The 23843-nt window shown below is 36.3% G+C and overlaps 1 protein-coding gene across 6 annotated transcripts in view; it reads left to right on the top strand.

Moving 5' to 3' along the window:
- The window catches only part of NOL4 (nucleolar protein 4), a 403038-nt gene that overhangs the window by 210052 nt on the left and 169143 nt on the right, over positions 1 to 23843 (top strand). For all 6 annotated transcript variants that reach the window (XM_060028862.1, XM_060028859.1, XM_060028860.1 and 3 more), the window contains one exon: positions 2538 to 2821. In XM_060028862.1, coding sequence (XP_059884845.1) covers positions 2538 to 2821 — 284 coding nt within the window. The remainder of the gene's footprint in view (positions 1 to 2537; positions 2822 to 23843) is intronic.

Here is a 23843-nt window from a genome sequence, read left to right as displayed (position 1 = left end):
TATTTTTTTCACATCACTTCCCACAGTAAATTAAAATTACTTCTGTTGACACTCAAGGTAAAATCCAAGCTCTCTGATACACAAAACACTTATCTTCCTCCCTTTTTAGGTCTTCCTTTCTTCTGTCTCTCTTTTGCATTCAGCTCTCTACTCTTATTCCTCATGTGCCCTGCATATTCTTGCCTCTGTGACTTTGCACCTGCCGATGTCTAGGTGCGGAATGCTCTTCCCCAACTCTTCACCTGGTTAAAGCTTTGGAATTCAGCCACCTTCTTTAGAAATCTTCTCTGATGCCTTTATCCCTTGTTCTGGATTCCTTGTTCCTTTTTTACTCTGTAGTTTAGTTGAATGTTTATTTTTCTGTCTCTTTAAATTATCTGTGAACTCATTGACTCATTGAAGCTGCAGGGGTCTCTATTGGTGAAATATTTAACCCCCTTTTGGCCAAAAATAGGCACTCAGTAAATGTTTGTTGAACAAATGAATGAAGAAGTGAGCTGTACTACTCCTTCAGAATGTAAACATTATTTCTGTGAATTTAATTGATTAGATGGCATCAAATATTTCATTACACCTTACAAAAGGAAAGCATATTTGAGAATAGCAGAAATCAAACAAAATAGTCACAAAAAATCACTGAATATTACTACTCTTGCTCACTGATATTTACATGGTTTCACTGATAGCCCTGCCCTAAAGAAAACAGTTTAATACTTTTGTCCATCATAATCCTTTAAAATTAATAGTAAATTCTTATCATAAATGTAAAGAGGAAATTAAGAGAAACAAAATTTTATTTTTTATGTAAATTTTATTTCTGACTCTGAGTACACTGTTATTGATCTTCTAAACAAGCTTATTATATATTTTAAAGCCAGAAAAGTTTTCCTAATTCTGCTTCTCCGTTTTCCCTTTTTTCTACAGTTTTTCCATTTTTGTTATAGAAAAATTATATATACATTTAATTATATATTATAAATGATACATTTTATAATACATTATAAGTTATACATAGAGTAGATAATAGAGAATATTAGAAAATCCAGTGCCACACTGTTAAGAGGACATCAGTATTAACATTTTGGACTACAACTTTTCAGTCTTTTTGTTCTTGTGTTTATGTGTTTTCTTTTTACGAAATCAGGATCATCTCGACCACACCTTTCTGTAGCTAGTTTTTTTCCAGTCAGTGCCTCATGACTCACATTTTCTTGGGTATTTAAAATGGAATATTGATTAATTCCATAATCTAAACGTTCCAACATATGTTAAGCCAAATTTTTATTTTTGATAATTTATATCATTTCTAAATCTTGTATTATAAACAACACTGATTTAACTGTCTTTTTACCTGCACAGAGATGCATGAAATGATTAAACTCCTTAGGCTTAAGAGTCTTCATAATGACTGGAGCAAAGTTTCTGAGCACTTTTAATGTTTCAGATGCATATTAAACACCCATAGCTTGTACCAGTATATACCCCACTAGCAAGGTGGAAGATGCTTTCATCAGAGAATTTTCACCAAATCTGGTTGTTCTCCCTGGAAAAACAAAAACTACTTGGAAAATAATTGGCAAACATCTTGTTCTCGCTTTTTTTTTTTAATTTACTTTTCTCTGAGATTGCATTTGAGATTGAACTGTTTTCTTTGTTTCATCTTATTATTTTATCTTCTAATTATTTTACTTCACTTCCTGTGCCTAAATTTGCCTACTAGATTAAAAATAAGAATGGCTACTTCACAAGTTTATTGCTAAGGATAAACTACACATTATATGTAAAATTAGGTAGCACAATGCCAAGCACACAATTGGAGCTCAATAAATGCTAGTTGAGTCTATTCTCTAGAGAATGGACTTGAGGATATGGGGAGGGGGAAGGGTAAGCTGGGACAACGTGAGAGAGTGGCATGGACATATACACACTACCAAACGTAAAATAAATAGCTAGTGGGAAGCAGCTGCATAGCACAGGGAGATCAGCTCGGTGCTTTGTGAACACCTACAGGGGTGGGATAGGGAGGGTGGGAGGGAGGGAGACGCAAGAGGTGTGTATGTATAACTTATTCACTTTGTTATAAAGCAGAAACTAACACCATTGTAAAGCAATTATACTCCAATAAAGATGTTTAAAACAAAAAACAAAAAAAACCCCACAGTATCATTTACATTAGCATGCCAAAATGAAATACTTAGGTATAAATTTAACAAAATATGTATGAGATATATATGAGGAACACTACAAAACTCTGATGAACAAAATCAAAGAAGAACTAAGTAAATAGAGATGTCTTCCATGTTCATGACTAGGAAGATTCAATATTGTCAAGCTGTAAGTTCTCAATCCCAATCAAAATCATAGCAAATTTTTAGGGGTATTGTTTATGAATATTGTTATACCTTGTTACATTTATCCTGTTATCATTATAAATTTTCCTTTTATCTCTTGTACCAAAAAAAAAAAAAAATGCTAGTTGAAGTAGAAACTGATTAGCATATCAATAAAATCAAAATATAAATTTTTCTTTCCAACAGATGATTCTGCTGCCGAGAGCTTTAATGGCAATGAGACTCTGGGGCATAGTTCAATTGCTTCAGGGGGAACACACTGCAGGGAGATGGGCGACTCTAACGGTGATGGCAAAACTGGGCTGGAGCCGGACGAACAGCCACTGAACCTGAGTGACAGTCCCCTCTCAGCACAGCTGACTTCAGAATACAGAATAGATGACCACAGCAGTAATGGAAAAAACAAATATAAGAATCTGCTAATTTCTGACCTCAAGATGGAACAAGAAGCGAGAGAAAATGGAAGCAAGGTAAGGTCATGTTACGATTTTCAAAGAACTTTTAAGTTGGTCATGAAGGTCACAAAGAAATACTTATTTATACAAGAGATAAAGATTATCGTCACTAAAAATATTTTAAACAAATCCCAACAATGGGTTACCAAGAAATTTATAATCATAGATACTGTGTGTTCATGTTATAAAAACAGAATAAATTTCAGGAATAACAGTGAACAAAATGCATCCTCTCTTAAGCAAAGTGGTGGGTTTTTATATATGGAATCAGTTGATTTAATGTGTCTCACTTATATAATCTTATGCATCTTGTCTTTGGGAGTTTGTTGAACTCAGATGTGAAAGTTTAGCTCTCAGAACACAATTCTGAACTATAAAAAATCACTAGTTTCTCCTTGATTGGATAGGCGTATGTGGCAATAAAATTTCAATTAAATTCTTAAGTTTGCTTTAGAGATCTGTGGACTTCAGTCAGTAACTTACTTCATGTGCATAGGAGAAATGTGTCAGTTTTCTGGATGAAACGTATAGATCAAATAACTCCTTGAACAAACAATTTAACATAAACTGTGTTATACAAAAGACAGAAATGTGTTTCAGATATATTATCTAAATTTCTAGATTCTTTATATCAGAATAAATTGCAATCTTCCCCATTCCCAATGGATTTATTCTTTAAAACAATAAGCTGTATTTCTATCATTTTGAAATAATTCATGCTGATGACTTTGCTCTATAATTTTTGAAGGTATGCTTTTGAACGCATGAGGATTTTTATAGCGTATACATTTTGACTCCCTCCACTGCTCGCACTTCTAAGTTAGAGCTGTAGAATTGGTCTTTTGAAATAGATCCTGAAAGCAAAATGTCTTAATCTGGATTAATTTCTGAATTTACTAAAGCACTGTGCTTTCTAAATTGGCTCTATTTAAATCCGATTGCTTGCCTGACGGTGTGTTGTTTTATCCTCTTTTAAGTAAGTTACTGGACATTATCAGGCTCTTAAACACTTCTGCCTGAGGAAGCCTGTTACAACTTTTGCAGGGGTAAATGCACAGTACTCTCTTTGGTGGTTTAAAGCCAGATCATACAAACACAGGTGATTTTATATTCGCTAACATGATCTGAATCCCCATGTTACATTTTACAGAACAAAACAACCCTTAAGTTTCCCTGCCCTCCACATAACCCTGTCTTTATAAAACTTAATCACAAAATGTCCTTTTAATGCTATATATCTGCAGAAATTTTTTTCTAAAATCATCCAGTGGTTTGCTCTTCTCTTCTTTCCCCCCCTGTTCAATATTACCATAGGAACTATGCTCATTAAAACACATTCTTCCATACATTAGACGGAATGAAGTTACTTTCCTACCTCTTTCAAAATGAGGCTATAAAAAGCACAGATTGATTGAGCTGTGAAGAGTAAGATGGAAGTGGACCCGGGGGAGAAGGAAGCACCTCTGAGGAAGAAGGTTTAATGGTTCGGTTAAAGAACAGCTTCCATAGCTGACTGAGAAGTAGCCAGAGAGACAAAAGACAAATCAGGAGGGCATAGTATAGGAAAGCTAAGCAAAGTCCATCTCTCAAGAAAGAGAGCAGTCAGCTTTGATAGACACTGCTAAGAAATCAAATCAGATGAAATAGAAACTAATTGAATTCGTAAGAATAGTTGTGGCAGCATGTTGGGACCAGAATCCAGAGGGAAGTTTTTCAAAAAGGATATATTAAATACCTGTCACACTTACAGCAATGGGTAGATAATAGAGACAACTCAAAGACAGAAGAGTCTTTATTCTTATGGCTCTTAATACAGTCATGGTAAAGAGAGTACATACGTTACCAAGTGCAATCTCATACTGCTCACCGCACGACTGTCCAATAAGTTGAGGTATTGGGGTAAGGAATAGCGACTTTGTTCAGAAAGCCAGCAGACCAAGAAGATGGTGGATTAGTGTCCCAAAGAACGATGTTATCCAAGTTAGAATTCAGACTTCTTTTATACTAAAAGGGGAGGGTGTATGGTTGGTCAGTGCAAACTTCTTGGTGTGGGAATCCTTTGTTCTTGTAGCTGTCCAGGCAGGTCCGGTCATAAATGTTATTCTCTGTTCTGCAACTTTTTATCTCTATATGAATGGAGAAGTGTTATACCTTTAAACATTCTCAGAGCCTTGAGAATGGGCTATCCTGTATATTTCAGGCTGTAGGCAACATTTTTAACTTGTAGCAAAAACAATAGAACAGGAAGGTTAAAGTAAAATAAACAGATCCAGTGGAGTCAGATTTGTTCTTCCCTATTACACATATACATAGAAAAGTTTCTTAGCAAAAAAGTAGGCAAATATCTATTCCTGTGTTAAAACATGGAGAGTTCTGAATAAGAATATACTATTTCTATTGAAGTAATGAAGAGGGCTTCCTTCACGAAGTGAGTCTTGTACTTTGAAGGAATTGTAAGACTGCCATTTTTCAGAAGGATTCTCTTATTAGACACTGTGAAGGACCTGGAATGGAGACAGGAAGGGTGAGTGGCCTCCTAGACTAGGAAACTACTGTCCATTCCGAGATAGGTATGACTTCATAACATGGTATATGAGGAAAAACCCAATATCATTATGCAAGGTAGACAATTTGCCACCAATTAATTTATTCACCAACTATTTATCGAGGAACTCCTACATGCAAGGCACTGTTAGAGGAAGCAAAAATACGAAAATGAGCAAAGCAGGGTCCCTGGCTCTCAAAAACGTATTGTCTATCAGGAAACAGAAGCAAACTTGTAATTATAATCTGATTCCATAAGTAATATGTTGGCCATATGGCAGGGTGACATGAGAGAGCAGAGTTGGGACACCCATAGGACCATGATGAATCTTAAGGAAGACTTTATAGAGATTGATGCCAGGGATAAGTGTGAAGGGCAAGAAGTGATTCAGATGGGGAGGATTATTTATGGTAGAGCATGTTTCGAGGCCTAGAACAGTGAGAGAGTACTCTGAGCATGGAGATTGGCAAGGAGCTTAGCATGGCCGCAGTGGAGAATGTGTGGAGGAATGGAGGATAAAGAGGCTCTATCATGAAGGCTTTGTAGGCCGGTTTAAGGACTTTGGATTGTATCCTATAGGTGGTGTTTAGCATAAGGTTATGGTCAGCTTGGGATTTTAGAAAGATTATTCTGGCAACGTTGTAGTGGATGAATACAATAGGGACTAGGAAAAAAAGACAGAAAATGGTTAGAGAGTTATTGTGGCAGTCCAGGAAAATTATAATGCAGAGGCATAGTAAAAAAAGTAATAACGAACATGATACTTTTGTTCTTTTGACACTGTGTCTGCAGGACTACCATATACAGCTCCATAGGTTGTATATTGTCAAACTCTTGGGAATGTCTTTCACATAGATTACCATATGAATGGCCTCTTTACCTCTGTACATTCCATTAGGATGTAAATTCTATAAGAATGATGTCTACCTTGCTCACTGCGGTATGTCTAGCACATGGCTTAATACCTGGTACATAGTAGTTTCTCAAATATTTTGGAGAAATAAAGTTTTACTGAATGTGGAAAGTGAAGCAGAGAACATTTTGGTATGACTCCAGGATTTAGGGTCTTGTTTCCTGAGTGGATGGTGATTACGTTTACTAAGATTCAAAATGAGAAACATTTGAAGGAAGCTGGTTTGACATATAAAGTTTATGGTATTTATGCAGTATCCATTAGAGATGTTTAATAGGTATTGGGGGCATATGTTTCTGCTTAGAAGAAACATCCAGGTTGGAGAGAGAGACATTTGAAAGATTTCAGAGAAGTGCTGCTAGAAGCTGTTGTGGTTGATAAGATCACCTCAGAATTACATAGACTAAGGAGAGAGGAGCTCAAAATATATCATCCTGCAGAATGTAAACCCATCAGGAACAAGTGGCATAGAAGGAGTTTGTAGGGAAAAAAGAACCCCAAAAGAAAATGAAGGCAGCCAGATAAGAATAGGGGATATTTTAGAAACCAAAATACAGGGCATTTCAAAATTGATGTAAGTGGTTAAATGGAGTAATCCTTAGGTGAAGTGACATAGGTCTAAACCTGGAGGATGTTTAGGAGAGTTAAGGCTTAGAGTATGGTTCAAAACCCATGGCAGAGGAAGAATTAGCAGAGTTAGTGGGAAATTGGATTGATGTTAGTTGTAGAGGCTGGGTAGGAAAGCTGAATCATTTTTATTGTGAAGGAGACTGCATCTGGAATTTTGCTTCAGGAATTCTTCTTGCAATCCAACTCTAAACGCAGAGTGCCACAAGGCTGTCAGGTGACCTTCATGTAAAGGTTTAGCAAACTCATCTGTTCAGTGGTACCTTTTCAAGTCCTTAGGAATGTTTCATCAATTCTGTGCGAATTTATAAAGTGACACTATTACCAATTCTTTCTTCCAATATTTTTGAGGCTAGCCTCTGTTTTACCTTGGAGAAATATAAAAGCCTAATTATGTAGTATCTCTGAGAAACTTAGATTCCAGTGAGTTTCATATTGACCTATTTCACAATTTTATTATGAAGAATATCAAGCAAAGATGATTATAAAGCATTTTAAAAACTTAACAGTGAATAGAAATGCTTAAAAAGAATAGCTGAACTGGACTAGGCCATTTACAAATTGCTTATTATTATGCAAAGTCACTTACTGGACTAGCTGGGAATCATATTAACCAATCTAAAGAAGAAATCTATTGCATGAAAAGAGTTTAGAAGTTATTTATTTGCTACTTGCAGATGGCCACATTTTTAAAGGACAACTGGTAACGTTAGAGCCCAGAAGAAAGTGGAAATGTTGATTAAGAGCTTGGAAGATAAGACTCAGGAGGAAGCATTAAGGGACTAGTTATATGAAAAAAGAAAGACCAAGAAAACCCAAATCTGGGTATAGATATGTTCAAAATTATTAATAAATGAGAACAGAAAGAAACCTAGAACTCTAATGGAGGGAAATACATAACTTAAAAACGTGTATCATAGATGTTTTTTTTCTTTTTGGTTTTCTCTTTTTCTCTTAGTATCTGTGATCCAGCTGCATTTTACTTAATATGGTAAAATATTCTGAATCAATCCCTGAAAGAATAATCTTTCACGTAATAACTGCAGTAGGAAGGTAATTATTGTTTGAGGGTTAATGTGTCACTGTAGTTGCTACATATTTAGTTTTTGGCTTAGTTCCCAGGACCCTTCAATCTTCACTTCACTTAAAAATATGTTTTTCCTCAATGTGGCCCATGTGACATCATTTTCAATCTTTCCTTTAAATTTTTATCAAAATGGATATTACCATTCAAATTAAAGTTTATAAAATATTTCTCACAATTACCATTAATAATTGCTATGTGATTTTATTTAGATATGATGAATGGAAGCAGTTGATTTTTTCAAAATATCTCTTTGAAATATTTAGGTGTAATGAGATTGCCTTTGAAACATAGGAATGGTGGATTAACTTTTGGAATAATATTATTTTTGTCTTTGTCATGTGGCTATTCCAGCTTATTATTGTTTTAATTTGATGATTTTCAATTTCGGGCTTCTTGGTGTTGTGTAAAGATTTTTGGCTCAGATGTGGTTCAGATAGAAACAACAATATATATTCAACAAATGTGCCTAATATGTGCTAGGCATTAGCCTGGGTGCTAGAAGGACAAAGAAAAAAAGTTCTCCATCATTAAGAACTCACATTTTAGCCAGAAAGATAGACACATAAATAAATAGGTGTATTATAACAGGGAAATTAGTTTGTATGTGAGAATGCCTTCTAGGCCTATTAGCCATGCCTTGGAAAGTCCTCAAGTTAATTCGTAACAGTTAGGTAGGAGATAGTCACCTGGTGAAGGGGAGAAGGGAATTCTTAATGAGAAGAGCATTAAGTTAGTGTTTAGAAATGTTGAGGGTGGAAGTGGTGAGAGATGAGTCTGGAGAAGTAGTTCAGGTGTAAGATTAGGGTAGGCTATGAATGCCTTTTTATTGCTTGAACTTCACTTTGTAGTTTACAAGGAATCACTTTAGGATGTTGGATAGGACTATAGCATGGTCTGATTGTGTTTTGGGATTCATCATTGTGGCATCTTTCTTACAAGATGGCTTTAAGTGGCATAAAAAGGGAGGAGGCTGTAAACAGAGCATGAGGTCCTGCCTTAGTGAGGTGGTAGTAGGGATGAAGATGAAAGCAGAGATTTAACAAATATTTAGAACGTTAAATGGACAGAATTGCGTGTGAAAGAAACTAACAGCCACAGGATAAAGGGATGATGACACTGGGATGCCATATCAACTCTAATAATGATGAACACTTGTGTAAAGCTTTCATATTTTTAACTTAAACCAATTCATTGTATCTGATAAGGAGAGAATGTGTAATCACCAGTCTCATTGAAACATAAGGGCATAGATTTTAGTGGATGTTATACTATTTAACTGAAATTAACTATATATCAATAGTTACTTAAGCGGTAGAGCTTAGTATTGAACCCAGATCACCTGAAACCCATGTGCTTTTCACTACACCCACATTGGCTGATGCTGTGTAAGACCAGTTATGTTTATGGACCCATATGGAGGCTATGACGGGCAAACAATTCAGAGAGGCAGAGATCTAGTACAATTAGCAGTTAGTTACTTGATAAATGGCAAATACTTGCAGTGACATTTCTTATACGAATATATATTTTTTGCTCTTCTTTATGAATTATTTTACAAAATGAAAATAATATACCAGATGCCTCTGTTGAAAACCTAAGCAAGTCTACAAAATATCCATTTATTGTTTTAGTGCATGAATGTAAAAACAAATGGGTAGGAGCTGACTGAGAGTGGGTCTTTAAAAAGCCCCAGGGTAAAATTTAAGCTTAAGTTTTACTAGCTACCAATTTAAAATAGTATTCATGTAATATATATATATGTATATATACACATACATATATACCTATATATTTACATATGTGTTATATAGATAGAGTGTATAAAACACACACATATAGTGTATTTTATTCTTACAGGTTGCCTGGACTTCAGTTCTGCTAGTTATTGGACATATTCGTCCTTCTGTTCTTAGTACATTTTGTAAATCAAAAGATATACAAGAATGATATCGTATAAATTGGTTTTATACTATCCGTCCTATTTGCAATCTAAATTTAAAAGTATATAATACTTTGTGAAAAAATGCTTGCTTTGCTCATAGACTGTAAAATTATTTACACTAGAGAAAAATTCAATCTTTAAAATCAGGAACCACTTCATTTTGCATTTGAAGAAATTGAGATGAACCCAACTGACTCCTACCACCCAAATCAGTGTCCTTTTGAATTCTTATGCTGTCTTGCTTACTGTTATATATGCTTATATTCTTTATAAGTTATTACAGAAAAACGGATGGTAGAACTACCATTTTTGAGTGCCTGCTATGCATGTTTCAGTCCATGTTAGATCATTTCACACTTGTTATCTCAGGAGAATGGAGAAGGCAAAGGACTTTTATAATTTATATCCTGAAGTATGCAAAGTGAAGTTGATTTTAATTTCCCATACGCAGCAAAATATCAATTTTGAGTTCCTTTCTAAACATTTAAGAGTTCAGTTGGGTCAATACACAATCTCAACTGATCCTTCAGCCTTCAATTCCATACATTCATATATAATCTGGTTAGAATGATAGGTTGTATCTATAACCAAAGTACAAAAAAAAGAAAATGGACCACTTGTCATCTTGGTGTTTATTTGATGGTTCATCAATAGCTCAAAAAGAAACAAGAGTTTTATTTTGTATGTTTTTGTGTTCAGTGTTTTTTGAGGTTTCTGGAGGATATTTTCTTATTTTGTTTTATCAGGGTATGTGTGTTTGTCTGTTTTACTTATGTTCTATCAGTTGGAATAATATTAAATAGTTAAAAATGTAATTTGGTCTGTAGGTGTCTTGAGGGAATGGTAGAGGAACCCTAAGAGAAAGAAATGTAGTTGAAATACCCTGCAGTGATTTATACATGTCTCAAAATAATGGATATTAAAAGCATTCCTTGAAACACTTGCCGTTGACCCAAATTTGGGGAAAGAATAAAAGAAGAAAAATTAATGCCAGAGACAGAGAGCAGTACATTCTGATTTGTCTCAATATAATAGCTTATGATTTTCATTAATATTAAATATTTGATGAGCCTTAAAGTATACCCCCTAAGAGCAACTATCTGTAGCCTCGTTATGAGTATTTTTAAAATATTTTTGAAATGGAGATCCTGGAGTTAGTTGGGGTCAAGAGGGTAACTCAGATAACAGAGTTTAAAAGAAGAGAATTAAGTCATTAACTTGGTCCCAAAGAATAATAATGGCAAGTAACATTCATTGAGTTCTTACTATTTTCCAGGCACTCTTCTAAGAACTAACTCATGTAATCCTTATAACAACACAATGGAATTAGGCTCAGTTATCATTCCCAGTTTTTCACATATGGAAAAACTAAGACCCAAAGAATTTATAAATATGGCTATACTAAGAATTTCTATAATTTGGATTTAAACCCCAAATCATTTGGCTCACATTTCAACCACTACAGTGTAAGTTGAGGTCATGGGGTAGGGTCTGAAAATGAGCAAAAGCAAATTTGACTTAATGCTGAGACCCCTAGCTGCTATTTTATGGTTCACAGTTGTTCCCTGATCGGGAAGCAATACTGCAGCTCTGTGACTTTGAGCGTCTATACTTTTTAAGCCTGGATACTTCATCAGTAAAATGCGGATAATAATACTTAACCTGTAGGCAATTGTGAAGATTGAATAAGGCTGTGTTCATTTTTCACATAAATGCACAGTAAACGGAATTGCTGTGGTGAATGTTTTTGACTCCAGAATTTGAGGCTTAGCTAAATCTTGCAAAAATGTTCTCAATTCATAAATATTTATTTGGGGAGTTGAATATCCATTTTTAATAGCCTACTAATTACTTAACTCAGATTGATGATTTGAAGAAGCATATTTATTTCAACTAGTGTGTACTACTTTCCTTTTCTTCCTCTTTTTGTCTCCTTTTCCTTATTTTGTTTTAGTTACACTTATTTTCCAGGAATCTAGAATATATAATACATTCCCAGAGACATTTTACAGGCATTTATTCTAGGACCCATTTCTGGGAATTTATAACATGTACTCATAGAAATAGATCCTAGGATATCTTGGAACTGCTGCTTATTAAAATCTTTCCTGACTCTCTTGGAATTTGTCCAATTCAAATGTCACCTTCCTTCTTAACACCTTCCTTGATTACCTCAACCAGGAAAAAAATCTCTTCTTTTTTAGAAGAAGAAGGTTGATCCATGAAGAATGAGGACGAGGTGGTGGGTGATGGATTGTGTGGTCGTACACTAAAGTGATTTACATGCGTGAGGCTTGCTCCCTGCAAAATGTTTGCTGAAGGGAAAAGATACAGTGATGTGGGAATATCTTGTATTGATCTCATTCTACCCACTTTCTCGCAGTAGCAGTTTCCTCACATTGTATCTTGGCTTCCTTGAACTCCTCACAGTGCAACTGACTCTGGTCTTAATATGAATTAATGGAATATGAATATGTCCTATTCCAGGTAATATGTATACAGTCTTACCTCTCTGGGCCAGAGATTCTCATTTGAATATTTCACAGTAAACCGTGACTCAAATGGATATGACACCAAAAGCACAAACAACAAAATCAAAAATCAATAAATGGGGCTACATCAAACCTAAAAGCTACTGCACAGCAAAAACAACAATCAACAAAATGAAAAGGCATCCTGCCAAATGGGAGAACGATTTTGCAAACCATGTATCAGAAAGGGTTAATAGCCAAAATATTGGGTTGGCCAAAAAGTTTGGGGTTTTCCGTAAGATGTTACAGAAAACCCCGAATGAACTTTTTGGCCAAACCAATAAATGAAGAGTTCATAAAATTAAGTAGCAAAAAAGGAAGGAAGAGAAAGAGGGAGGGAGGGAGGGAGGAAGGAAGGAAGGAAGGAAGGAAGGAAGGAAGAGGGGGAAGGAGCAATCTGACTAAGAAATGGGCAGAGGCACTAGATAGAAATTTTTCCAAATAAGTTATCCAAATGACCAACAGGCACATGAAAAGATGTTCAACATCACTAATCATCAGGGAAATACAAATTAGTTTTCAGTTAACAGCAAAACTAAAAGGAAAGTACAGAGATTTCCCATATACCCCTTGTTCCACACATGCATAACCTCCCCCATGATTAACATCCCCCACCAGAGTAGTACATGTGTTACAATTGATGAGTCTATGCTGATACATCATAATCACCCAAGTCCACAGTTTACCTCAGGGTTCACTCTTGGTATTGTATATTCTTTGGATTTGGACAAATGCATAATGACAGGCATCCATCATTATGGTATCATACAGAGTGTTTTCACTGCCTTTAAAAATGCTCTGTGCTCTCCCTATTCATCTCTCCACCACTTAAGACAGGCTTTTAAAAATCAAAATTAACCTGTGATATTTATTTCTACATTTTAATTAAAATATTATTCCTGGTGTTAGCTTTCTCATCAGAGATGCTGCTATAATGCTGAAGTAATTGTCTTTAGGTCAGAATTGTCTGAGTCACCAAATACTCCTCAATTCCTGTATGGGCAGAGTACTATAGACTGTGGAAGCTATAGAATTGCTTCTGAAGGAGCTATCACATAAACCAATTAAAAGGTGAAAATAGATGAATGTCCATCCTTATGTGCAAAACTGTTCTGTGAAAACACAAAGGAATTGAAGGTTTCATGGAGGAAAGCATTTGTATGAACCCAAAGAATAAGGATAGTTATGACGAGAGAAGGTTAAGGAGCTGAACGGAAAGCAGAGAATAAAGTCACAAAAACAAGAATACGCCAAAGTGATCTGAGAGCAAATAACCTTGAGTTTGGATGGACTAAGGAGTGCATAAAAGCGAGTCAGGGCAGACATTTCCCAGTCCTAATGTGTGCTCCTTCGTTGGTGTCCCTGAGCTTGGGGAACCATGGAAGAATACAAGCAGCCGAGCAGCAGAGTGAGGCACTGACTGAGCCTTGGGCAGGAGGATGGATGTGTCAGTGCTACAGGGAATGGTTTGAGGATGCTGGAGACAGGAGGTGGAGGGAAGCTTTCCCGGGGAGAGGTGCAGGGGCCTTTGCCGGGGCAGGAGCCATGCCAGCCTGTTTTGTGCTTAAGGCGTTTCAGATTCTAAAGGGTCGGTTAGGCATGAGTGGCTGCCAGGTGGAAATGTGAGGCCAACCTTGAGGAGAAAGACTAGAGAGGAAAGAAGTAGGAGTCATCCACACAGTGTCAGCAGGAGATCAGGTAGGAAATTGGCAACCAGCAGACCAGAGCCTTTCTCTACGGGCTGCAAGAAGAGAGAACAGGGAGGAGGGGTAGAGATGAAGCTGAGAGCCAGAAAACACAGAGAACCTGGCCTGTCCAGCCCCATGTACGAGAGGGAGGCGATGGATCATTTTCAAGGTGGATCATTTGGGGAGTTGGAGAAGGGAAGGAGCCATTGACTTGGGTGTCCCTAGAGGCCTTCCAGAGGGCAGTTTCAGCTGAGTGGTGAGAACAAAGGCAGATCTCAGAGAACTGAGGTGTGAGGCAATATATGTTTTCCTTATAAAAAAGGGTTCATTGGATTTATATGATTTTTAAAATTATATTTGGTTAAAATAATAGTATGATTATAAAAATGAAATATAAGTTTAAGTTAATATTTCAACATACTGCCTTAACATTGGCTTTTCAACCAAATTCAACAAATTCAGATTCGAGCACCAGTTACATACTAAGCACTAAGATTGCTGAAATGAAAAAGACATAGATCTTCTCTCCAGGGTCATCAAGAAAAGAGGAGAGACAAACACATTACTATATGATAGTCTGCTGAGTACAGTCATTTAAAATTGAAAATAAGTCACATGTGTAAGTGGGTGATTCATTTTCTTGAGAGGAGAGGTAGGAGTGGAAGATTGGGGTGGTCAGGAAATATTTTCCTGGGAACATCCTATTTTGCCTGAGTGTTAAAAGGAAAATAGTTTTCATCCAGAAAAGGGAAGAAAAGTGATTCAGACTTTTGCAGTTGACTAAACTGTGAGGGCTTGGACAGATTACTTAATCTTGCTTTAATTCAATTTTACTTACCCATAAAATGAGAGAATAATCCTTATTGCTTAGAATTCTTCATTTAGACATATATATTTACTGTTTTCTATGGACAAAACTTTGAGTTAAATGCTAGGGATATGGGAAATATGGTGAATGCCAAGTAAAAGAAAGAAACTGGAAAATGTGATGAACACCAAATGAAAAAAAGAAACTGGAAATGTTTCTTTTGTCCTAAGACAAAAGAAAAAGGAACTATCGTTATTTGTATTATGATTGTAAATGAATGAAACCATGCAGTAGGTTAAGCAATTAAAGTAACAAGAAAGGATCTTTCAGCAAGGAGGAAAATGTGATTCCATTTGCATTTTAGAGAGCCAAATAGATAGTATGCTCTTCTAATTCACTAAGGTATTTTAAATGGTCAAAGTGCTAGATTTGCAAAAGGGATGAAGTAAATAAACTTTATTTCATCCATCAAACAAACATGTCTTGAGGGTCTACTATGAGTCAGGTACCATGCTAGACTCTGAGGATGCAGAAATTAATAAAATGTGGTCTCTTTTCTAAAAAGCCTAAACCATGAATGAGACAGTTACATCAATAGATAATTATCTAGAATAAAACACATGGAATAATAAAAATATTCACTGGGCAGCATACTCACATGAAAGAGTTTCAGAGCACTGGAAAACATCAACAAAAGTCAAAAGAGAATCATATACTTTAACAGTTGTCCTCAAGAGGTTCCTCAGAAGGGTGGATTCAGAACTAAATTGTTAAGTGCCAAAACCAAAATGTAAAATAAAATTGTGTCTGTACCTCTTGCAAAAATATTATTATGCAAGGATACAAAGAATGAGCATGAATGAGTTTTCCTGGGGATATTATTTACTTCCAAAATATTTCCTACAAGTAAAATAAAGACAGTTAAACATGTCTATGTTAGGAAGGAATGATCCCAGCCCAGGTTTTTACCTTAAGTATGATGCATGATTATTTTAGACATTAACTTTAGTAAATTTTAGACAGTAACTTTAGTCACTTCTTCATGGAAGTTTCATTAATCTACAGTGATCCAAAGTCATGCTTTGACTTCATTTAATGAGTGAGAAGGTAAATGGGGACTTAATTTTTATGTGTTAGAAGTTTTTATTTAACACTTCTTTGGATGCTTATATATTTTTTTTGAATTTTAGAATTTTATTTTTTTATACAACAGGTTCTTATTACTTATCCATTTTATACATATTAGTGTATATATGTCAATCCCAATCTACCAATTCATCACACTGCCCACCCCCCAGCACTTTCCCCACTTGGTGTCCATACGTTTGTTCTCTACAACTGTGTCTCTATTTCTGCCCTGCAAACCAGTTCATCTGTTCCATTTTTCTAGGTTCCACATATCTGCACTAATATACGATATTTGCTTTTCTCTTTCTGACTTCCTTCACTCTGTATGACAGTACCTAGATCCAGCCACGTCTCTACAGATGACCCAATTTCGTTCCTTTTTATGGCTGAGTAATATTCCATTGTATATATATACCACATCTTCTTTATCCATTCATCTGTCAATCAACATTTAGGTTCTTTACATGACCTGGCTATTGTAAACAATGCTGCAGTGAACATTGGGGTGCATGTGTCTTTTTGGATTATGGTTTTCTCTGGGTATACGTCCAGAGGTGGGATTGCTGGGTCATATGGTAATTCTATTTGTAGTTTTTTAAGGAACCTCCATACTGTTCTCCATAGTGGCTATATCAATTTACATTCTCACCATCAGTGCAAGATTGTTCCCTTTTCTACACACCCTCTCCAGCATTTCTTATTTGTAGATTTTCTTATGATGCCCATTCTAACTGGTGTGAGGTGATACCCCATTGTAGTTTTGATTTGCATTTCTCTAGTAATTAGTGATGTTGAGCAGCTTTTCATGTGCTTCTTGGCCATCTGTATGTCTTCTTTGGAGAAATGTCTACTTAGGTCTTCTGCCCATTTTTTGATTGGGTTGCTTGTTTCTTTAATATTGAGCTGCCTGAGCTGTTTTTATATTTTGGAGATTAATCCTTTGTCAGTTGCTTCATTTGCAAATATTTTCTCCCATTCTGAGGGTTGTCTTTTCGTCTTGTTTGTAGTTTGCTTTGCAAAAGCTTTTAAGTTTCATTAGGTCCCATTTGTTTATTTTTGTTTTTATTTCCATTATTCTAGGACGTGGATCAAAAAAGACCTTGCTTTGATTTATGTCAAAGAGTGTTCTTCCTATGTTTTCCTCTAAGAGTATTATAGTGTACGGTCTTACATTTAGGTCTCTAATCCATTTTGAATTTATTTTTGTCTATGGTGTTAGGGAGTTTTCTAATTTCATTCTTTTACATGTAGCTGTCCAGTTTTCCCAGCACCACTTATTTAAGAGACTGTGTTTTCTCCATTATACATCCTTGCCTCCTTTGTCATAGATTACTTGACCATAGGTGTGTAGGTTTATCTCTGGCCTTTCTATCCTGTTCCATTGATTTATATTTCTGTTTTTGTGCCTGTACCATATTGTCTTGATTACTGTAGCTTGGTAGTATAGTCTGAAGTCAGGGAGTCTGATTCCTCCAGCTCCATTTTTTTCCCTCAAGACTGCTTTGGCTATTCGGGGTCTTTTGTGTCACCATACAAATTTTAAGATTTTTTGTTCTAGTTCTGTAAAAACTGCCATTGGTAATTTGATAGGGATTGCATTGAATCTGTGGATTGCTTTGGGTAGTATAGTCATTTTCACAATATTGATTCTTCCAATCAAAGCACATGGTATATCTCTCCATCTGTTGGTATCATCTTTAATTTCTTTCCTCAGTCTCATAGTTTTCTGCATACAGGTCGTTTGTCTCCCTGGGTAGGGTTATTCCTAGGTATTTTATTCTTTTTGTTGCAATGGTAATAGGAGTGTTTCCTTAATTTCTCTTTCAGATTTTTCATCATTAGTGTATAGGAATGCAAGAGATTTCTGTGCATTAATTTTGTACATGCAACTTTACCAGATTCATTGATTAGCTCTAGTAGTTTTCTGGTGTCATCTTTAGGATTCTCTATATATAGTATCATGTCATCTGCAAACAGTGACAGTTTTACTTCTTCTTTTCCAGTTTATGTTCCTTTTATTTCCTTTTCTTCTCTGATTGCCATTGCTAGGACTTCCAAAACTATGTTGTATAATAGTGGCGAGAGTGGACATCCTTGTCTTGTTCCTGATCTTGGAGGAAATGCTTTCAGTTTTTCACCATTGAGAATGATGTTGCCTGTGGGTTTGTCATATATGGCCTTTATTATGTTGAGGTAGGTTCCCTCTATGTCCACTTTCTGGAGAGTTTTTATGATAAATTGGTGCTGAATTTTGTCAAAAGCTTTTTCTGCATCTATTGAGATGATCATATGGTTTTTATTCTTCAATTTATTAATATGGTGTATCACATTGATTGATTTTTGTATATTGAAGAATCCTTGCATCCCTGGGATAAATCCCACTTGATTATGGAGTATGATCCTTTTAATGTGTTGTGGGATTCTCTTTGCTAGTATTTTGGGGGTTTTTGCATCTATATTCATCAGTGATATTGGTCTGTAATTTTCTTTTTTTTGTAGTATCTTTGTCTGGTTTTGGTATCACGGTGATGGTGGCCTCATAGAATGAGTTTGTTCCTTCCTCTGCTATTTTTTGGAAGAGTTTGAGAAGGATGGGTGTTAGCTCTTCTGTAAGTGTTTTATAGAATTCACCTATGAAGCCATTTGGTCCCCAACTTTTGTGTGTTGGAAAATTTTTAATCACAGCTTCAATTTCATTACTTGTGATTGGTCTGTTCATATTTTCTATTTCTACCTGGCTCAGTCTTGGAAGGTTATACCTTTCTAAGAATTTGTCCATTTCTTCCAGGTTTTCCATTTTATTGGCATAAAGTTGCTTGTACTATTCTCTTAGGATACTTTGTATTTCAGCGATGTCTGTTATAACTTCTCCTTTTTCATTTCTAATTTATTGATTGAGTCCTCTCCCTCTTTTTCTTGATGAGTCTGGTTAATGATTTATCAATTTTGTTTATCTTCTCAAAGAACCAGATTTTAATTTTATTGATCTTTGCTGTTGTTTTCTTTGTTTCGATTTCATTTATTTCTACTCTGATTTTTAACATTTCTTTCCTTCTGCTAACTTTGGGTTTTGTTTGTTCTTTCTCTAGTTCCTTTAGGTGTAAGGTGAGATTGTTTATTTGAGATTTTTCTTGTTTCTTGAGGTAGGCTTGTATTGCTATAAACTTCCCTCTTAGAACTGCTTCTGCTCCATCCCATAGGTTTTGGATCATCATGTTTTTGTTGTAATTTGTCTCTAGGTATTTTTTGATCTACTTTGATTTCTTCAGTGATCTCTTGGTTATTTAGTAACGTATTGTTTAGCCTCTCTGTGTTTGTGTTTTTTATGTTTTTTCCCTGTAATTCATTTCTAATCTCATAGCGTTGTGGTCTGAAAAGATGCTTGATATGATTTCAGTTTTCTTAAATTTACTGAGATTGATTTGTGACCCCAGGTGTGATCTGTCCTGGAGAATATTCTGTGTGTACTTGAGAATAAAGTGTAATCTGCTGTTTTTGGATGGAATGTCCTATAAATATCAATTAAATCTATCTGCTCTATTTTGTCATTTAAAGCTTGTGTTTCCTTACTAGTTTTCTGTTTGGATGATGTGTCCATTGGTGTAAGTGAGGTGTTAAAGTCCCCCACTATTATTGTGTTACTGTCAATTCCCTCTTTTATAGCTGTTAGCAGTTGCCTTGTGCATTGAGGTGCTCCTATGTTGGGTGCATATATATTTATAATTGCTACATCTTCTTGTTGGATTGATCCCTTGATCATTATGTAGTGTCCTTCCTTGTCTCTTGTAACATTCTTTATTTTAAAGTCTATTTTAAAATCTATTTTATCTGATATGAGTATTGCTACTCCAGCTTTCTTTTGATTTCCATTTGCATGGAATATCTTTTTCCATCCCCTCACTTTCAGTCTGTATGTGTCCCTAGGTCTGAAGTGGGTCTCTTGTAGGCAGCATATATATGGGTCTTGTTTTTGTATCCATTCAGCGAAACTGTGTCTTTTGGTTGGAGCATTTAATCCATTCACGTTTAAGGTAATTATCAATATGTATGTTCCTATTACCATTTTCTTAATTGTTTTGGGTTTGTTTTTTTAGGTCCTTTTCTTCTCTTGTGTTTCTCACTTAGAGAAGTTCCTTTAGCATTTGTTGTAGAGCTGGTTTGGTGGTGCTGAATTCTCTTAGCTTTTGCTTCTCTGTAAAGCTTTTGATTTCACCATTGAATCAGAATAAGATCCCTGCTGGGTAGAGTAATCTTCCTTGTAGGTTCTTCCCTTTCATCACTTTAAATATATCATGCCACTCCCTTCTGGCTTGTAGAGTTTGGGCTGAGAAATCAGCTGTTAACCTTATGGGAGTTCCCTTTTATGTTATTTGTCATTTTTCCCTTGCTGATTTCAATAATTTTTCTTTGTCTTTAATTTTTGTCAGTTTGATTACTATGTCTCGGCGTGTTTCTCCTTGGGTTTATCCTGCCTGGGACTCTCTGTGCTTCCTTGACTTGGGTGGCTATTTCCATTCCCATGTTAGGGAAGTTTTCGACTATAATCTCTTCAAATATTTTCTCGGGTCCTTTCTCTCTCTCTTACTTCTGGGACCCCTATAATGCAAATGTTGTTGGGTTTAATGTTGTCCCAGAGGTCTTTTAGGTTATCTTCATTTCTTTTCATTCTTTTCTTTATTCTGTTCCGCAGCAGTGAATTCCACCATTCTGTCTTCCAGGTCACTTATCTATTCTTCTGCCTCAGTTATTCTGCTATTGATTCCTTCTAGTGTATTTTTCATTTCAGTTATTGTACTGTTCATCTCTGTTTATTTGTTCTTTAATTCTTCTAGGTGTTTGTTCTTTAATTCTTCTAGGTCTTTGTTAAGCATTTCTTGCATCTTCTCGATCTTTGCCTCCGTTCTTTTTCTGAGGTCCTGGATCATCTTCAGTATCATTATTCTGAATTTTTTTCTGGAAGGTTGCCTATCTCCACTTCATTTAGTTGTTTTCCTGGGGTTTGATCTTGTTCCTTACTCTGGTACATAGCCCTCTGCCTTTTCATCTTGTCTATCTTTCTGTGAATGTGGTTTTCGTTCCACAGGCTGCAGGATTCTAGTTCTTCTTGCTTCTGCTGTCTGCCCTATGGTGGATGAGGCTATCTAAGAGGTTTGTGCAAGTTTCCTTTTGGGAGGGACTGATGGTGGGTAGAGCTGGGTGTTGCTCTGGTGGACATAGCCCAGCAAAACTTTAATCTGCTTGTCTGCTGATGGGTGGGGCTGGGTTCACTCCCTGTTGGTTGTTTGGCCTGAGGCGACCAACACTGGAGCCTACACGGCTCTTTGGTTGGGCTAATGGCAGACTCTGGGAAGGCTCACACCAAGGATTACTTCCCAGAACTTATGCTGCCAGTGTCCTTGTCCTCACAGTGAGACACAGTCACCTCCGCCTCTGCTGGAGACCCTCCAACACTAGCAGATAGGTGTGGTTTAGTCTCCTATGAGGTCACTGCTCCTTCCCCTGTGTCCCGATGCGCATACTGCTTTGTGTGTGCCCTCCAAGAGTGGAGTCTCTGTTTCCCCCAGTCCTGTCGAAGTCCTGCAATCAAATCCCACTAGCCTTCAAAGTCTGATTCTCTAGGAATTCCTCCTCCCGTTGCTGGACCCCCAGGTTGGGAAGCCTGACGTGGGGCTTAGAACCTTCACTGCAGTGGGCGGACTTCTGTGGTATAAGTGTTCTCCAGTTTGTGAGTCACCCACCCAGCAGTTATAGGATTTGATTTTATTGTGATTGTGCCCCTCCTACCATCTCATTGTGGCTTCTCCTTTGTCTTTGAATGTGGGGTATTTTTTCTGGTGAGTTCCAGTGTCTTCCTGTCAATTATTGTTAAGCAGTTAGTTGTGATTCTGATCCTCTCGCAAGAGGGAGTGAGCTCACATCCTTCTACTCTGCCATCTTGAACCAATATGGATGCTTATATTTAATAATACATTTTTGGTGCTGTCTTACATTTTATCCATTATTTAACAAATATTTATCGAGCCCCTCCTGTGAGCCATGTGTTGTATTGGCAATTAGAAATATAATGGTGAAGAGGACAGAGGCGGTGCCTGTTTCTCAAAGGCTGGTTGTTCATTAGTGAGAAGTTAGAGGTAGAATAGGAGGGTATGGCATAGAAGAAAACTAGGAGATGCACCGATTTGAATTTGAGGAGTCATTTGGATTTGAAGAGTCAGGACTTTCTTTGCAGAAGAAATATATCTAAGTAGGGAACTGAAAAATAAGTAGGAGCTAAACAAGACAGAAGTCTTGCATTCTATACTAAAGAACTGGTTCTAGGCAGAGACAAGATTTGTAGCCGAGACAGAGCATGGCAACTTTGAGGAAATAAAAGAACTTCAATGTGGTGGGAGGTTGGGTTATGGGGGACATACTGGCAAAGATGAATCCAAGAAAGTAAACAGGCCACATTCCAAAAGTCCTTGTTTATGAATTTGGACATTGTCACTACAAGGGTCGTTAATCAGAGTAGTGACATAATATGATTTTCATTTTTAGACTATTTTAAACTATTGGGTCTGGAACTGAATGAACCAAGGTGGGATCAAGATCATCTCAAAAACCTGTGAAATAACCCAAGTAAGTTATTTTGGTGACCTGGTTTCTGGCATGGGTACCTGGGTAGATGGTAGAAGAAATCACTGAAGCAGGCCTCTGTGTAGATGTCACTGTCCCCACAAAACTGTTCTGACACCTGGTTTGGGGAAATTTGCCTCTTCTAATTCATGCCCCCATAGCCCTCTGCTCCTCTTCCTCCATTACTTAAATATTGTGTTTAATTTCAACCTTAGTGCTTAGCATTCTCTATGAAGAAACCTGAGTTCCATCCTCTTAGAAATACCATCTTTGAATATCCTCTTCCTGGAATATTTGCTATGTCTACTATCTTCATCCTAACCCAGTCCTCCCACCCCAAGTGCACACACACGCATGTGTGCACGTGCACATGTGGACACACACACACACACCTTTGACCTGGTATGCTTCTACCTATTTCATACAACTTGGTTTAGGGCTGTGAAATCTTGCCTGATGCAATGAATGTTACCACCTTCTCTTGTCTCTAAGAACTGGTATATAGTTCTAAATGTTATTATATTTCATTTGCAATGTTAGGTTCTGAATATTCCTTCGTATGTTTTTCTCCTGTATTGGAACAGAGAAGAAACATACATTATTCATCTCAGAAGCATAAGCATTTAGCACAGTTTCTAACAAGTGTTTACTGAATCAGCTAGACCAGCTGGAAGTTGGTGGAGGGCACGTTGTTCTTAGCTAATATTGTGCGTATGAAAAGAAGAAAGGATGAGGGCAATTAGGAACTTTGGGATTATCTTGTAGAAAGAACCTACAGTCAGTTTTTAGAGAATTTAGTTAGTATCATTTGTAGTGTTAAAGAGGTGGTACTTGGAGATGCTACTCTTCTCAGGTTTATTCGGGAAGAATTCAATTAAAGAAAAGTTGTATTTAATTGTACCCTGCTATATAAAAATGATTCAGCTTTCTGAACCATTTGGCGTATAGTCACTAGGAATAACTGAATTAAAATAATTCTTATTTGTGCTGAGATTCTTGATGCATGCAAGATATATTGTCCTGATTTATAAAATGTAGGAATATGTTTTTCCTTATGACTTAGATTACCATTTTTCTGTGAGGAACTCACATTTTACAATTTAAACTTTTTACATAGTATTTTAGCTATACTTTCCACATTCAGGTTTATAGT

Source organism: Delphinus delphis, chromosome 13 (assembly GCF_949987515.2).
Source record: "Delphinus delphis chromosome 13, mDelDel1.2, whole genome shotgun sequence".
In the NCBI taxonomy this organism is placed as follows: domain Eukaryota; kingdom Metazoa; phylum Chordata; class Mammalia; order Artiodactyla; family Delphinidae; genus Delphinus; species Delphinus delphis.
This window is presented reverse-complemented; position numbering and strand designations above follow the sequence as displayed.